Source organism: Alligator sinensis, unplaced genomic scaffold, assembly GCF_000455745.1.
Source record: "Alligator sinensis unplaced genomic scaffold, ASM45574v1 scaffold458_1, whole genome shotgun sequence".
Taxonomy (NCBI): Eukaryota; Metazoa; Chordata; order Crocodylia; family Alligatoridae; genus Alligator; species Alligator sinensis.
The window spans coordinates 989,674-1,008,344 of NW_005841944.1; the positions used below are offsets into that span (position 1 = coordinate 989,674).

General features: G+C 43.1%; 1 protein-coding gene across 1 annotated transcript in view; it reads left to right on the forward strand.

Moving 5' to 3' along the window:
* FAM189A1 (family with sequence similarity 189 member A1) overlaps window positions 1-18,671 on the forward strand; it is a 458,052-nt gene that overhangs the window by 397,748 nt on the left and 41,633 nt on the right. The window contains exon 5 of the mRNA XM_025199459.1: window positions 1,164-1,271. Within this exon, the coding sequence (XP_025055244.1) occupies window positions 1,164-1,271 (108 nt within the window). The remainder of the gene's footprint in view (window positions 1-1,163; window positions 1,272-18,671) is intronic.

The window sequence follows — 18,671 nt, forward strand, 5'->3', positions numbered from 1 at the left end:
AGCCTGCGCATGTCTCCTGCAGTGGGGGATGAGCTGCCGGTGGACCAAGCGGTCCCTGAGCTGCAGAGGGCCCCAGTCCCTCCTTCTATGGTGGTGGTGCCCCTGGGGCCACTTAGGCAGGTGGCTAGCAGGAGGGTGCTGCCCCAGCTCAGGGAACAGTTGGATTGGGATGGGGAATACCTGTGAGCTGGGGCAGCACCCACCCGCTAGCCACCTGCCCAGGTGGCCCCAAGGGGCACCACCACTGTGGAGTGGAGGTCCAGGGATCCCTGCAGTTCAGGGCCCCCCCAGCCACAGGATAGCCCAGCCGAAGGTCCAGGGCACCCAGCAGCTTACACCCCAGCTGTGGAAGAGGCAGGTAGGCTCCACAGGGAGAAAATAAAGGATCAGGCCCCTCACCACTTTTTTTCCCTCCGCCTCAGTGAAGCCTGCCTGTGCGAGTTGCCACTGTGCTGTGCAGCCCCTGAGCTTCTTGGGGGCCTGGTCCTTCTCTCTGCCATGGTGGCACCCCCTGGGGCCACCCAGGTGGGGTGCTAGCTGTATGGGTGCTGCCCCAGCTCACAGGCAACACTCTCCATATCCAACTCGTCACAGAGCCCATGCAGAGAGCAGTGGTTCCAGTGTACAGGCGCAGGGAGTAGTTCCCAACTGTTCCCTGAGCTGGAGCAGCACCTGCCCACTAGCAGCCCACCCAGGTGGCCTCAGAACGAAGGACTGGGGCCCTCCACAGCTCAGGGGCCACTCGGCCCACTAGCAGCCCACGCCCTGCTGCAGGAGACATGGGTAGGCTCCATAGGGGGGAAAAAAAATTAATCGGGCCCCTTACCGTAACAGTGATGGAAGCCCCTCAATTTAAACAGTGTTTTTTAATCATCACAATTAAAAACCACAGTTTCAATTTAGGGGACCAAACCCCCGCCATGTGTACAAGCAGCCTTAGTATGTTAAATAGTAACAGTTTTGCTTTTTCTTTCTGCATCTGTGTCTTGATTGGGTTAAGAGAAAGTGATACATGCCTGGTGAATTGTACGCAGCTAATTAAGAACATATCACATTGATAACAATTGACAGTGTTTATTATCAAATCTGCTAAAAATATTTGCAATCCTGTCATCTGTATCAGCAAGATAACAAGTGACATTCTGTCTCATGTCTTTTCACAGGATCTGTTGTTCAGCGTGTGTGCTCTCAATATCATCTCCACCATTGTCTGTGCCCTGGCAACAGCCATGTGCTGCATGCAGATGGTTTCTTCTGATGTTCTGCAAATGGTAAGAGCAGTTCAATGACAATAGTTATATTTTTTTCCTCTGTACGTGTATCCCACATGCACATATTTGTTGTTTATCCACATGGGCTATGCCTAAAATATATATGTTTGTAATGCACTATCAAAAATGGTTGATGCTGTTTAAAAGTTTATGTAATAGAATTTATCAGGACTGTGTATGAAAGTGCATGTAATTGGTTACAACTTATGAAGTGAGAAGATTCAATTTGCATATGCAAGTTAGCTTTTGTGTCACTGCAGTTGCATCTTATGCCTTTAGCTGCCACACTGCCTGTTTGTCTTAGAACGTTTTGGATGGAGGGGATTAGGCTTTTTTTGACTAAATGATTTTTCTATAAAAAGTGTCATTTTGTGAAACCTGAAATGTGAAACCTGAATCAGACAAAAATGGACTTGAAGCTGGGCTTCCCAGAGCAAAGAGAAGTGCCCCGATTGCAAAGATGTTGACTGTTTTGGGATGTATGTCTCTTTGGGATTTTTAATACCGCAGAAAGAACTGCAATAGGTCTGAGTTCAGTGTTGATGTGGATTTAAAAAAAATAAACATCTTGAAAAGGTTTTCAGGACTAGAAAACTATTTACTTCCCAGCTGGGGTTCTGTCAATTTCTAGAGGACACGCACACAAAACAGCAGTAGCTGTATCTAGGGTCTTTCCCTCTGATGCAGTACTGAATTCGGAAAATGTACTGGTCCAATAAATTATTCATGCATACTTAGAAAGTCCTTTTTACACTGCAAATGAAATACAAACTGAACTGGTTACAGGAAGACAATTACATTCCAGATTAGGCTTCTGGCTGGAACAAAATATCCTCAGCTGGCATAATTGCCGAGTTAAACAAGTATGATTTGAGGAAATGAACTAGCTTTACAGCTAAATGTATCAGTACTTGGTTACAGACTTAGTTATTTTTTTGTAGAAGGTCCTTAGATGTTAGTAAGTTTAGCACAGGTGTGGATCAAAGGTTCACTGTAAAAGCAATTTATCAAATGACTATTCCCACAACAGTTGTGTGCATACATCTGTGCAGTACCACTTCTATAACCCTCTTGGATATTATAAACAGCATTGAGAGATGGCCCAGTGTGTTTAAAACATTAATCAAAAGAAGATTTTTGTTCCATTGTGCACTTGCTGCAGAGCCAGAGGCTTTCTTGATTTTTTTTTTTAATTGTATTTAATAAATGATCTTAGCCACAAGGTACCTGATACTAAAGATTCTGATCACAAAGGAGTTTTTTCACCTTGCAGTAATGACAAGGTGAGCCCTAATGATCTCACATGATAAGAGCAGTCTGCCTAGTGTTACAGTAATGTCAGACACCCAGGGTGTAGTCATGAATATTCAGTGAATTAACCCTTGATTGATTTATGTTATAGCATCATTTTTAATGGTAACAAAACCATACAGATAACAGTGAACCAAATAAACTATTGAAGTGTTTGTCTCTCCCTTTCTCCAAGCTCTGATCAGCTTGAAAATTATTCATCTCCCTGCTCTCTGAACTGAAATCAATACTTCCCTTTTCTCATTGTTCCCCCATTTTCTGACAGGCACATGCAAAAAATGATGAACTCGAATAGGAAAGAGAGTTATCTTCAAAATTGTAATTATTCCTTTCCTCCCTTTCAGCCATTTTCTTTTTTTTTTTCTTGTTCCTTATGTTCTTTCCCTTTCTCCATTCAGACTCATTTCTCACTATGTTCTACACTTTTTCAGGTTTGGCTCTTCCAGTTCTCTGTTTTCTAGCCATCCTATATCATTTTCCTCCCATGCCCTTACATGTCCCTTCTTATTTATTTATTTATTACATAAAATAAATCTAGCCCCCAGCACTTTCTCCTCACCCTAGTGTTCCATAAACAGCATTTCCCTTCCTTTTTTTTAGGTTCAGGAGTCCAATTCATTTCCTACTCTCTTGCTTTCAAGTCCATGATTCTTCTTGCCCCTTTACCTCCCCTAATAGGTTCCAAATCCCTATTTCCTTTCAATGGAAGGGCTCCAACTTGGGAGTGATAAGATAGCAACAATGGGAAAATGTTGGCTTTGGTGGGTAAAGATGTTTTAAATATTTTAGCATATTTTCACTCCACACATGGCTGCTACTCTACAGTGAACCAGTTAGAGCTTCCTCCTATGCCAATAAGATGTATTTGTTTGAAACCTTTGGTAATGAAGCTCTAGGGAACAATCTTATCCTGATGGAAAGTAGACAGTACAGCTCAACCAGTTAACTCTTCTGTGATTCTTTGTGCTCATTTAGGCCAGGTACAGGCACACTTTTACCAGTATAAGTGATCGGAAAGCAGTATATATGCATAACAGAACAAAAGTTCAGCACTCAGGACTTTTATAGACATGCTGTGGGGAGGGAGGGGGCGCTTTAATTAGAGCGTCTCTGAGTGCCGCTCTAATTAAAGCACCTGGAGCATCTTATGTGTCAGTGTCCCCACACTGAAAAATGGTGCCCAGGACACTTTAACTAAAACTTGTCAAACAAGCTGATTAACATTACATATTAATTAAAGCCCACCTGCCACCATTTTTCAGCAGGGGGACACTGATGTACGTGACACTGGAGTCTGCTGGAATGCAGTAATTACCACACTCCAGCAGACTCGATTAATCAAGTCTGCTCCAATGCATTGTAATTACAACACGTCGGAGCAACCTCTCTGCATGTGTATAGGCACCCTCATAGTCTGATTTAAAAATGGAGGAACCCGGTCTAAGATTCACCCACCCACCCCTCCAAAGGGCAATTGTGTGATCTGAACTATGCCACTTACAGAAAACTTCATAATTTAGATTGATTCTGCTTCAGGCTTTTTGAATGTCTATACCAAGCCTAATTGTCTTCTGGCCCAGAAAGTTAGCTGGGTGAAAACTTCATAAGGACCAGTGCCTCACTTTTGCCCTCACGGCGTCGTTTAAACACATTGCAGTATTCGTTTCTATCCAGTTTTGCCTATAGAAATGTTGAACTTGCATGCATTGTAATCACAAGGAACTTTATACCTATTCTTGATGTGTCCCTTTTCCTTGTGACATCTTCCTACAGTAATTGCAGAGATTCATATACAGAAACTTGCTGTGTTTTATTGCATATATTATGTACATCTAATGTATTGATCTTGTAGTTAAAATGCTTTAGATTGGAGTTGTCTAGTAATTGTATATATGCTTGTACCTACATCAGGTTAAATATGGATGTAGAGAAGTTTTCTAAATCTAGTGGATTTAGAAAAGTTTAAAGAAAAATACTTTCAAGTCTTAAAAATAGGTGCTCTAGTTTTATTTCAGCACCCCCTTTCTTCAAATTCCAAGTCTAAAATATACCAGATTTTGAATCCTAATAAACTTTTCTGCCATCTGTACCTAGAGGCATGAAACTGAACTGGCAACTCTGCAGACTTCATCAATACGAACATAAATAATCACTTTTCCAGTTATGATCCTTAGAGAACCTCCTTTTTCTTATTTCCTGAACCAGGGGTGTCAAACATATAGCCAACAGACCAAATCCAGCCTGTGGAGCCGTATGATACAGCCTGCATTCACTGGAATAAATCCATGTGCCAGCCCAAGCACCATGCACTTGCAAGCAGCATAGGGAGTTGGTCTGAGACACCACATACAGCCTGCAACCTGAACCCCCTCTGCCATGTGCAGTGCATGTAGCACATACCCCAGCATGGTATGGCCAGCACAGACCCCTATGCTGGTCCCAGGGGCCACATGCAGAGTGAGCCCCGAGGCTGGTGCATGCTGCACATGGTGCATGGGGCTGGACTGGCTATGTGCCAAGCAAGTGGCATGGGGAGGTTGTTCCAAGGTCGGTTCCGGTCTGGCCCACAGACCAGACCAGCAGCACTCACCTGGCCCACAGGGTTGGATGAGTTTAACACCCCTGACATAAGAGAACAGTAGGGTGGAGAGAATAAGCATGTGAAGTCAAAAGCCTGACAAAATGTATAGTAATAATCCTTTCCTAGAATTATTCATCTCTATTTTAGTCTCACATCATCTCCATTGGTTTTCTTGACGGTCTTTTTCAGTTCAGCTCACCTGACACAGTCTACGATCTGTTTGCATTCTATGTTAGCATTCATCAAAGGATGCTAATTATTTTTCCTAACCCCCATTTAAATATACATTAATTTATGATAGTGTCACTTGTGCCAACACTGCTAGTCCATTCAGTGCTATTGCTTCCCAGTAAGAAATGTATTAAAATACATATTTGTATAATTATAATCAGCAATCCACTGTTAGCATTCATAGTCCCAATAAAAACTCCTCTCTCCAAATTAATATTTCTTAAGTTTAATTTTTGCCAGCATTTTCCCAGTTGATCAGTATCTTACTTTGGAAGAAACTGCACTGAAACCTTCAGGGATCAATTATCCTTTCATTATGCACGTCTACACTGGCTAGTGTAATAGGGACCAATTCTTTCTTGGGGCTATCACACGACAAGTAGCAAATAATTCCCCAGAAGTAAATGTAACAAATCTGGCCCTTAATTAGGATTAAATCTGGGAAAAAAAGATTTTTAAGAATACTGCTGGTGGCTGCCCTCAATCTGACTGGGACTTCTGCCTGCTGCTGTTGTATCACTGACCAGTTAGCAGGCCAGTGGCTCAATTTTCAGTGCTGGCTGTTACCTGGCTAGTAAATAAACTGATTTCAAATCCACCAGCTTCCCCACAGCATAAACAAAAGAGCTCCTTCAAATCCTTCTACTGTATGGTAATTGCTCTTTTCAAGAACTATGCTAATCTTTGAATGAAGCAGCTTCATGGGACATGCATAGGAGATGCAATTGAGATGTGTGTGAAGTTGTTTGAGTTAGGAATGCATTTGAATTTTTTTGAATGGAACAGACAGCAACTTCTAAATAAAATGTTCTGTTTAGCTATAATAGGCCACTGATGATGATAAGGTAAGCAAAATTTGGACCAATATTTTGGACCAAGAAAACCAATGATTTTGTTGTTTCACTTTGGTTTATGAATCAAATACAATTTGAAGAAATAAGTTGGCCTACTTATAACATAATGTGCTGTTTGCTTTTGTATATTGTTTGGCTTAGTACCTGACAGCTGCACTAAAGCACCAGAAGAATGCTGACTTCCTACATTTTCAGAGCAGTATACAGGGATTTAACCCAGTACAAAAGGTTAAAGAAATGTTCTTTGACTGGACTCCACAACACACCATGTATGGTCTGTAATGCTCAGTCTTAGAATTATACATTTAGGTTATAATTTTATTCTTATTATATATAAAATCTATTCAGTTCTGAAATGTCACAGACATTCTCTTGATACAGTTCAGTGAAAGGTATTCAGTCACCTATTTTTTGGCTAAATTTAAGGTCACAAAAAAGGATCCTCTTCAAAGTTTGCTGTGTATTCTGGTACAAGTTTGCTGCGTATTTTGGTACAAGTGTATCAAAGACTTGATAAAATATCTTGCTAGTGGGATAATATCAAAGAGCAGTCTTGATATACTAAAGACTATGGTGGGGAGAGACACTGGGTAGTGTAGAGAGTTTTCAGTATAATGAATAGACATCAGAAGACTGGGCCTTATCTAAGATACCAGGGAATTTTCAGATAAATAAGATTTGCATATTCCAGGTAGAAGTGTATATATTTGTTGTTTTCATGATTTTCATACTCCATATAAATAAATTAATGTTGTAGGAAGTTTTAGAAACCTCCCAGCACCCTCTCAGACTTCTTATTCCATTATATCCTGGCAGATGAGTTGTACTGAGAACTCTTAACTGTTGCTCTCTTATCACTTATTAATATATCAACTACTGTCACTTGCTTAGGTTTTTTCCCATGGTACCAAATGTCCTTTTTTGAAGAAGAGTGAATAAATATTAAGTGTTAGGTTTTGCATTGTTTTGTTAAAACCCAATCCTGTTTAATAAAATACATGCAAGGAGAAAGAAAAGACAACAGCAGACAGCAAGAAAAATCAGTTTCTGTCTGATTTCTGTATTTCAGCTGCTGGAAACCTGCAGGTACAGCATATGGAACAAATTAGCCATTCTGGGGCTTTAGTTTTTCCACCTGGACATGGAAAAATATTTTTTCTTGATTTCTTCTCCTACAGCATGGCTCATTTAGCAAGTGCACATGTTTTTCTGTCTCCTCTTCTCCTTTCCTCTTCTATCCAATAGTAAGCTACAAAGGAGGAGTTTTCAGCTTGCCAAGTTGCTTGCAGTAAAGTGCTACAAGGTTCAGTGACAGTGGAATGAGGTAGGGATCAACATTTACAAACAAGGAGTAGAAAAAACATTGTGGTGTCCAGGACTGGAGAGAGGATAGTATTGTCATGCTCACTGTTACTGTCTGGTTTAGCCAGAAGAGAAGAAACAATTCTACAGAAAACCAGTAGTGTAGTAGTAAATCCCTGACATGTGCCTGCTAGTTTTAGTACTGAATTTTATAATGGTGATGCTGGTTCTGGATCAGATGGTGCTTAGTCTCTGGCCCCTGGGCCAGATCCAGCCCATGGAGTGTGTCATCTGGTGGTCCCCTTGGGTCTTAGAATTCGGCAGCTTGGGAGTGGTAGCAACAATTACTGCCCCCGCTGCCAAATTTCTGGACCTGTAGGGAGCGCTGTGGGACAGATAACACACTAAATGGGCTAATGGCAGGTGGCCCAGACTTGGCACAGTCACACAGAGGCTGACTAGAGGTAGTGTGGGCCCCAGGAAGGCAGTACAGAGCTCCCAAACTGCTGGTGCTAAGCTGAAGAAGGCAGCAAGGGCCCTGAGTGAGCCTGAGAGAGGCAGCACGGGGCCCCAGTCCAATTGACAGAGCGGAGCTAAGGGAGGTGGTCTGGAGCCCGATCTTGGTGTGCAGGCCCTGATCTGGCCCAATGCCACTTGTCCCGTCCACAACACCCAAAGGTTAAATGCCACTGTTCTAGATGATGGGAAAGTAATGCTAATCTAAGCTGAATGCCACACTCCTCCTAGAAACCCATTATCCCATCTTCATATTTTATCCCATCTGTACAGCTCTTCCTCCTCAAACTTAACCAGTCAAGATAGGTTTATGGTGATCCATGTTATGAACACTCACTTGGCCTTCAATTAGTATCATTTGGATCAGCTACTAAAACATTTTTGTCACATAACTGAAAACAGGAAAATACCTAATCTGCCTCTATTGGTTAAAGGTGAATTCATTGTGAAACAGTCCTCAGAATCCACTCTTTGGTCCCTTCCAACAGCAATTTTATATAACCTAGTTATTGGTTAAATTTACACTTCAGTGCCTTTCTTCATGCTGCACATTGTAAGACTGTATCCAAGGGTGGTGCTCATCAAAATAGGTATGTACAAGCCTCTGCAGTACACAGAGTATAAATCACATTAAATTATACAAAATTTCTGTAATTTGACAAAACATCTGTTAATGACCTGGCTGAAATAGCTACCAGCAAAGAACTTTAATTTGTGGCTTAAGGCAGATTTGAATTCTTATCTTGACTGATGGGTGACTACTGCATAAATTCATGTGATTATCTTGTAGAATTAAGCATGCTGGTTTAAGCAAAATAACACTGGAAATGGTTTGTAACCATACTGAAGCATGAGTTGCATCCACTCCAGACTTTCTTCAAGTCCATCAATATATTCTCTCTCATATAAGTACTAACAATATCAATCAGTGTGCATTCACCCTTTATCACCACCACTACTATTAACAGTTCATCCTGTTAGCTCACATGATATCTAAAGCAATCTGTTATTTTGTAAAGCAAGTTAATGATGACATACACAAACTGTAGCATTTAATTGTTGTTTTCATCAGCCATAATGATAATTCAGTGTGCATCTCATTAGGTTAACTTAGTTTAGCAGACTCTGCATTACCTAATTGAATGTGGCAAATTGTTTAACACATTCTTAATGTTCTGTTGCATTCAAGTTTATATAGTGCAGTCACACCAGGCTAAGCTATGAACCTGTACCTATTGTTGATGACAAAACTCCTTTAACTTCTGGAAGTACAAGGTACAGCATAGCTTTTGTTCAATGCTTAAAGAGATGTGCAAGGAAAGCAAGGTTCTGCAATAGCCAGTGGGTGCATCTACACGAGACGCTTAGTGTGCATTAGCCTAATAACACTGCACAGTAGCGTGGAGGTTAAAAACTGTGCTAATAGCCTACTGCACACTGTTATTAATCTAATGCACAGTAAGCATCAAAAAATAACTGTGCACCAGTCCTACTGCACAGTAACTCTAGCTATTGTGCATTTAGTTAGTACTTTATTAAGCAAATAATAAACTAAATGTGCATTTTCTAAGGTCCATTAATGAATGTGTAGACATGCCCATTGTTGTTGAAACACTGTCCTGTGCATCAGTCTTGAACCAGTAACCTAGTAGAGTTCTAGGGTTCTTAGGCATTTCCAGCTTCACCTATAGAATCCTAATGCCTCTATGTTTTTTATTCAAAGTATGTAATTTGTTCTTCTTATAATTGTCATGACCCAAAGGCATGATTTTGTGTGTGCTTCGGTACCAGAATTATCCCCGCCAGGTTACAGCTTCATTGCACGGGAGAGTTTCCTATTGCAGAGGAGAACCCCGGTTCAGGGACGAGTTTCCTGCCTCTTTGCAGCTTCTTTTGCAGGGTGCATTGCTCAAGTTGCAAGAGAAATGCACGGTGCAAAAGAGTTCCCGCCACCCGCATGCAAATCCGTTCCCCGCTATTGGCTAGTTTTAAATTATTCCCACGTGGCGGCTAACGATTGGCCTGTTAGCCGTATAAGAGGCTTGAGCAGTTTCCGCCCAAGCCGAAGAGGACTCCCCATCCATCTCGTGGGGACTCTGGGTACACGGCAGGGTAATAGAGACCCTGTGTGAGATTCAGAGGAGCTTGGCGACCTGATCCATCGCCCACCTCTTCCCGTCTTTGAGCGGAAAGAATTTATAAGACGTATCTACGGGTCTGATTTTGGTGGCGCACTCACCCAGAGCATCCGGAGATCTGTTCCATGGAGCCTAGCAAACTCCATGCGACCGTTCGTGTTGTCTGTGTCTGTACCCGCAACTCAAGCAAGTTTTCCAGCCTACACCACTACCATCTCTGGTGTAAGTAAACAATCTTTAAATCTACCGTTAAGCGTCTGTGCCTAATTCCAGCTCGTCGCCCGCCCTCTCCGATCCAGCGTGCCCGGGCTGCTGGCCACAGCCCACGTGCAGCACGGAAAAGGGCCCAGGTTGCGCCCGGCCCGCACAATAATGAACTAGTTTGTGTCTTGTGAATCAGTTAAGGTTATTGTTGGAGTAAAGCAGTAATTTCCTTCTCTGAATTATTAGAACAATGTCTGAATTGTAATGAAAACAAAATATTTGTTACCTAATTTAAAATGACATATTACTTAAGTGTTTCAATTGTAATATTCTTGGCTATTTTGCATAATAGTGGTATTATTTAACTTATCAAACTTTAAGTGTAAATTAACTTAAAAAAAATGTTGTTAAAAGAAACTGATGCTGTCAGTTATGGTAGCATAAATCCAGATTTTACTCCTTCACCACATTTCTCAGGATTTCTATGAATGTTTCTGACAGCAGGACTTGCACTCTTTGGCTAAGGACAAAAGTTACACACAAACCGGTAGAATTGATTGGAAACTGGTTTAAATCTGTAACACAACAGAAGTTCAGTGCACATAAACTGCTTTCAAAATGGCCAAAACCAGTTTAAGGTAAACCTGGATGGATGTAGTATCAAATGTATCTGATGTAGGTTAAATCAGTTTATTGAACTTCTGTCCCAGATCCCCTCCAGATTCAAGTTAACTCACAGTCCCCCAGCATCTCAGGATGCTTTGAAACCTTCTCTGCAAACCACACCTTGCAGGATGGTGGGCTAGCTTTGGCCCAAGCTGTCTGCTACAGCCCAGCAGTTAGGTGTGCTCTAGCACCATCCACTTTTTGGCCTGGGCCACTGCAGGCATGTGGCTGCATTTCCAGAAACACAAGTGAATGTCTGTTTACCTGCTTATTGGTTCAATCTACACAACTTAGATCAGGGGTGGCCAGAGTTACTCACCCTGGGAGCCACATCCAATCTCCGCAGAAGTTCAAGAGCAGGGGTAGGAGGGGTGCTGAGCGAATTGGAGTGGAGCGGGGGATGCAGGGGAGCCACTCCAACTTCCCCAAAGGGAGCGCACCCCAGGGCAAGCAGCACGGCTGCAGTCCCCACCCGGAGAGCCCAGAGCCTAAGCTGGCAGTCCCAGGAAAAGTGGCGGGGCTTCAGGCAATTTTTTGGTGAGCTCCATATACGGTGTGGCAAGCCACATGTGGCTCCCGAGCTGCAGTTTGGTCACCTTGGCTTAGACCAACCGGCAAAGATTGAATCGATTCAGCCTTGGCCTTTTTGCCTATCTGTACTTAGCCCTCAGGAGAAGTTACAACAGAAAGTGACTTGGTACAAGCTACTTAGGCTTCTGGCAAACATATTTGTCACATGATCAATGTATACACAATGCAATAATTAGAAATGTGCCACACATGCAAGAAATTTATCACATGATAAAATGGCAAACCCGATGCAAAGATGTTCCACATTTAATCCTTGTGGATTAATTATATCACATTTTAATATGGCATGTAGGCATCTAAGAACCTTAGTACAGCTAATAAATTAAGACTATATTAAATTCTGTTTTTATTCTGCCTCTTTTTATTGTGTTGGCTCCTAGAAGTGTAATAGCTTCTGGCATATTTCTCTGGCTAAATTGTTATTTTGTTAACTGTGCTATTTTAATTTCTGGTTTCCATTAGATAAGTCATTTTTCTTCATGTGTCATTCTGGAATTCTGTGTAGTATTGTTGGATATTAATTAAACATTTACTTCATTCCCTCATAGATGACAATGTTGTGCTGATAGACAAATTGATATCAGTACACAGTATGGTTTGGGTAATTACATGGGGCCATTTGTAAAGTGCATTGCCTGCTGTTGAATAAAAGATCGCTAGCGTGTCCTCTTAAAACACAAAGTTTTTTAAAAAGTTCTCTTATGTGAAGAACAAAAACAGAAGAAAAAAAAAGAAGTCAGAATTTCTGTTGTGTTGATCACTAAATGCCAGGTTAAAAGCAGCTAAATGTGTTTTCCAGTGTATAAAAATAATATTTTTTCTGTTCTAAAAAAACTATTCTTCTTTAGTGTCACCTCTACATTTAGCTAGTGTTGCTGTTATGTCATTTGAACACCTGCTTATGGGCCTGTAATATATATTTAGTGCTTCATTTCTTAGATTAAGAAAATATTCCCTTTTTAATTGTATATACTGCACAAGCACTCTGTAGTAGAATAAATCTGCTAAAGCTGTCAAGGCAGTTACTAACCTTTTACAGAGGTTACAGTTTTCAGAAAGATATCTAATTAAACATTTATAGAATAGCAATGAACTTGTGACATTGTGCACTGAGGCCTAATGCTAGTCAATTTCTTAAGTGCATATGATAAAGAAGAGGTTAACTGCTATATGGGTTAGTGTTTACAGTGTTAGGTTTCTACATAATCATAAATTTTAAAATGCTTCTCTAAGCAAATACAGTATTATAACTGTAAATGATGTCCCAATGTTTTGAATTTGAAATAGGAAGACAAGAATATATAAGCAAAGGCACTGTTACAGCATGTATTCTAGCTATATAAGGCACACTGGGTGTTTTGGTAGCTCTTTGGTCTGTCCTGGTATGCTTATGGAACTTCCAAAATGGTAGCTTTGTAGTTACGCAGTTCTTTAAAAATCTGTACTTAAGTCCTACTCTAAAGTACAGACATTTATCTCCCACCACTACCAAAAATAAGTTTTGCAGAACCCTATAGTGTACATGAAACAGGCAAATTTGGTTTGTTACTTTGTTTGCTTAGTAATTTTCCTCCGTTGTTATGAGAAATATAACATCTATCCCTTCTTTTTTAAAGTAGCAATCAGAATTCATTATAGACTGTGTTTCTAACTCTGCCATAAATTAAAACAGGGAGAAATTGTTTTGCCAGTATTTCACATAAGTGGACATTAAAAAGTCAGGCCGTTAAGTGGCTGCAAGGCCAAAATGCACAAAAGTTGGCTGTAGTCCTGAACACATTGCTTGTGGCCATATTCAGCACAAAATTTACTGTGATTATCTGTGGCATCAGTTACAGGTATCACCAAGTTGAGCATTAGTGAAGCTAGCATTAGAAGTGCTCCTTTCACCAGAAGTGCTCTTTTTGAAAGTGCATCTCTGCTCAGGGTCAGTTTGTTATGAAGAAGAAGAAATGTAAATTGTCAGCGGCATAAAGGAAGACTGAGACAAAGGCCTCTGCAAACTTAGGACCTTCAGCAATAGGTTCTAAGTTGTTCAAGCATTTTGTGGAATGAATACAACATTTCTCTCTTACTTTTTAGTCCTCTGATGCTAAGGAGCCAATATTAGCACACAACAATGTGGTTAAGAAACTCACTTTTCTTTAAAGTTTTTTTTTGGTGGGTTTTTTTTGCCACTCTAAATCCCCTGCTTCTTCCATCAAAAGTCTTTGAAAAGTTTGTCACTTCAATGATAAGATTGCGGATTGTGTGAATCACTCATTAGATCTCATTGTGCCTTACTTGCCTGCAGACTTGGAGTAGATTCAAAGGGAAAACAGCTGTCCCATTTTTTTAAACATAGCCTTTACTTTTTGAATAAGAGGTGATCCAGGAGTAGAAATTTAACATTCATTAGTTTGTAATATTTTTAGCACTAATGCTAAAGATTGTAAATGCATTTCCATAAAGCAGACATTCCTCTGCTCTTTTGCTTTCTTGGACTTTGGGTTTTTGTTTCATCTTTCACATATTCTAGAAATTGTAAACAGATATATAAGAAATACCTATCCCTTTTTCTAAAATCCTCTATGAATGCTTTCATTACCAGAATATTCCCTAGTCTTAGGTGGGGTATTACATTATGCACGCATCTACATGTGCAGTTAGTCGCAGCTAAATGTACTGTGCATTAAGCTAATGTGCAGTAAGTGATTTTTGACAGGTGTCTACACGTGCAGAAACTTGGTACTAAATCTAGTGCCAAGTCCCTCCAGTCCTGTTATATGCCTCTGTGGCCACCAGGGGGGCTCCAGTTTCTGGCACTAGCTGCTGGTACTTGGCAGCCATCCTTAGAAGCCAAAACCACAACACATAGAGCCCTCTTGCCCCTCCCTCCCCAACACACACAGCCCCTCCGCCACCCTCCTCACCCACCAACAATAAAAAACCCTCTTCCCAAAGTGAAAACTATATACAACAGTCTTAGTCACTGAGTCCTGGAGTGGCATGCTGTGGGGTGGGGCTGCCTAGGAGGCAGAGCCTGGGAGCAGGCACCCAGCACCCCAGCCTTGGCCAGTTCCCCTGCAGGTCTGGGGGCTGCGGCAACAATGGCAGGTAGTGGGCTCGTCCATGCATGATGCCGGACAGCACTCCTCAATGGCAAGCAGCTCCCCCTCTGCCTGCACAAATCTAGGACCAGCATCCCCCTGCAGTGCCATGCCTGGCACTTATTAGTGTTTGGGCACATGGCCTCGGGGCAAGCGGCGGGGCTGGGCCCAGGTGGGTAGTGGGGAACCCAGGGTGGGAGTTGAGCCAGAGGCTCCGGTGGGAGGGAGGTGCCAGAGAATCTCCTCCCATGGCCAGGATGGGGCCTGCTGTCGGGTAGGAGGTAGAACACAGGGGCCCTGCGGAGCCATGGACAAGAGCCAGGCAGCGGGGAGCATGGAAGCAACAACCAGGGCTAGGATGGTGAACAGGGTCCAGTCTCCACTGCCCAGGCCTGGAGGGCCACCTGCTGTCGGAGCAACTCAACACACTCCTACCCCAGGGCCTCCATCTGTACCCAGGACCCCCGCTGTGCCTGGTCCCATGCCTTTTCCTGGGCAGTCTCCCAGGGAATATCCTTCCCGTGCCAGGCCTGCACTTATACCTCCCACTCCTCTGCCACCCACCAGCCACTGGAGCAGGACGTTTCTATCCAGTGTGCACCACTGACAAGCTGGTGCATCTGCATGGCTTCAGTGCTGAGTGGCAGAAACCCCTGCTGGGGCTGATGGGCTCTCCCCTGTGTCCAGATGTTGGCCCTGCAGAGCGAAGAGACAGAAGCCTTTTGTAAGAGTTTGCAACATTTCAGAGATAAGATGTTGTGCTCCACGGGCTGTTTACTGCCTGGTCTCAGATCAGGGGTCGGCCACGTACCGCTGCCCACGGACCATGGGAAGTCTGGCTACGCAGGCTTGGGCTGAGCCTCCTGTCCCCGCTTGTTCCCTTGGGGCCGGCAGGCTGCTGGGTGCTGGCTACAGGAAGCCTGCCTCCCCCACCCTTTCCCAGGGCAGGCCAGGCCAGGCTGCTGGCAGCACCTGCTGCCTCGGCTCCAAACCCCACTGCCCCCTCTCTCTCCCTGCAGGACAACTGCTGTGCTCCGTTGCCACCCATCCCACGGCACCTGGGCTCAGGGCATGCAGGGCTCCTGGACACCTGGGGTGAGGGGCTGGCCATGCCTGTACCCTCCCCCCCTGGGGGCCACTCTGGGGAGGTACCCTAGGGCTGCCCCCCTGCACTGCTGTGCCCCAAGCATAGCCCTGCTGCATGTGCCTCAGATGGTGCACAATGAGCTGTTTGTGCAGGCTCAGGGGTATCCAAGGCATTATGCCATGCTGCTGCTGATCCTCCTGGTGCCCTGGGCACACCTGCACACCTGGCTTGGGACCCTGAGGTATGATGCTGCAGGGGGGAAGCCTGAGCTGCCCTGCAACCTCTGCTGCCACCTGGAGGGCTACCTATAGCAGCAGTACACATCCCTGCCCCAACTGCTAATGAGGACATCGCCACCAGTATCAACGCCTTCCTTGGGATGTGAGGTCTATGCCCGCTCAGCTGAGGAGACACAGACACTGCTGAATAAAGTTCTGAACTGTGTCCCACTTCTCTGCATGCTGGGGGGTTAGAACTCAGAGCCAGGGGAGTGTGTGTGGGGAGGGGGGACAGGTGCTAGGACCAGGGGCAGGGGCAGGGGCAGGGGCAGGGAGGGCCTTCCCCCTAATGTGGGACTTACCACGTTCGGGGCTGGCAAGGCTGGTGGCTTGATGCAAGCCCTCCCCATCAGCAATAATGTCCCACTGCACCTGGTATTCTTAGCCCGTGGTGTGTGGTGGGCCACAGCCTGGCCAGGGACCTTCCCTGGGGAGGAGCTGGCACTTCTGGCGGCCAGTGGTGTCATGGCTGGCTATTTCTCATGGTACAGGAGAAGCGCAGTAGAGGCACCCAGGTAGGAGCCCTGGAGCTGGGCTCAGGCTGGCCCCCTAGAGGCTGGAATGACCTGATACTAAAGTTAGTGCTAGGTCACGTCTACACGTGTGTTATTGCACTTTAATAAACTACAGGTATCAAATTTAGTTGTGATTAGCCATTTTTACTGCACAGTAAGGGTGTGCATGTGTAGATGCACACCCATAATGCACAATAAATCAGGCTAAGGTGCAGTAAAGCATCTCGTGTAGATGTGCCCATTATCACCTATCTATCTTCCAAATTCTGCTATACCATACTATGCTGCTGTGATAGCATGATGCACTAAGAGAAGTCATTTTATTTGAGAACCTAAGATGCTTTATGAGATTAAAAGTACATGACAGTTATTTCCATGCTAGGGACATTCTGACCAAATATGAATAAAGGTATTTTCTGCTCTATATATTCCCCTGCTGTTTGTTATATCACCATAGTAGATTTAGTTTCAATGGGAGGATGCCAGGACAACTAATTAGCAGCTTACATTGCTTTACTTTAACTGCTAAATATCTGGAAAATGAAGCTGTCTTAGCCAAATAGGGGGAATGTGCTCTAAGGGAATTTTCTTATCTAGTCTTTTTCCATATCTTTATGTAATTACATTTACTTTCCATATCACGTTTAATGTGTTCTCTGTGCAGCTTTGAAATAAGGCCTTTGGAGCATCTAGAAAGTTCATTATAATCATTTCAGCCTCTCTAAATAATTTCTGTAATTTCTTGGGGGTTTCAAATATAATATTTTAATTGTATATAATTAAATATTGGTACCTTATCTGTGGTAAAAGCTCTTTGTTATCATTCGTCTCCTTTAATTAACTTCCCTTCTCATTTTCCCTGTTTTTAAAAGTAAGATCAATGTTTCTTGGAAGGAATTTTAGATTATATGTAATTTTTGTTATTGGAAAGCAAGCAGCAGGGCTGTTTTCCACTGTTGATTTACTCCAAAATTTTAGGATACCACAACAGTTTTGCTAAGGAAAATACTGACCCAGATGAAGTATCAGAACTGTTACATCTATTCCAGTGCCTATTGATATCCACATTCACAGCATGCAAGCAAGGCCTCTAGTTCTGCTGCTCAAAAATATCCTCTTGGGTGTGGATTGCTATACCTTCCCTGGAATACTGTTCAGTTTAATTCCTTTTAAAACTTAACTCCAGGAAGCCTGTGGGTGGCTATACATGAGCAGGGGGGCTGATATGATGCACTGTAATTCCAGTGTATTGGAGCAGACTCGATTAATAGAATCTGCAGGAGCATGGCAATTATTGCATTCCAGCAGCCTCCCATATCTCGTGTATCAATGTCCCTGTGCTTCAAAATGGCATGAGGAGCATTTTATCTAAAGCTCATTCGACGAGCTTTAGATGAAGCACCCCCCACCACCATTTTGAAGCATGGGGATGCTGATACAAAAGATGTTCCAGGCGCTTTAATTAAAGCAGCACTTGGAGCTGCTCTAATTAAAGCTCTGCCACCCCCCACCCCCGGACAATGTGTATAAACACCCCGTGGCTCCAAATTCAATGAAAAAATGAAAATTGTTACTCTTCTAGAAACTTTATAAGGATTTTTGTTCAAGTGTTTGAATCAAGAATATTATTTAGGGAAGAATGTTTTTTCCTTCTATTGTTATGTTTTGCGGCACCTCAGAGATGCATATTTTGCATTGTATAATATTTCCAAGTGGGAAACTCAAACTACTTTAATGAGCTTTTTTCCCTGTGACGACTTATGGTTTAGAATAATTGGGTAGGTGCTTTTGGGTAGGAGGACAATTCCATTGATTTTGAACCTTCTCTGAATCATAGAATCATAGAAAGAGTTGGAAGGTGTACCCACTTCCGTTCGACCAGGAGTTCGCGTGCCACCTTCGCCCGAACCCGATATCTTGCACACCCGGACTTCGTTGGTACACCCCAGGATTTGCCCCGTCTGGTATAAAGGGAGACCCCAGAACTCGCCTGCCACGACTTTGATGACTCTTTCAGTGGGGGGTCTTCCCTCGGGG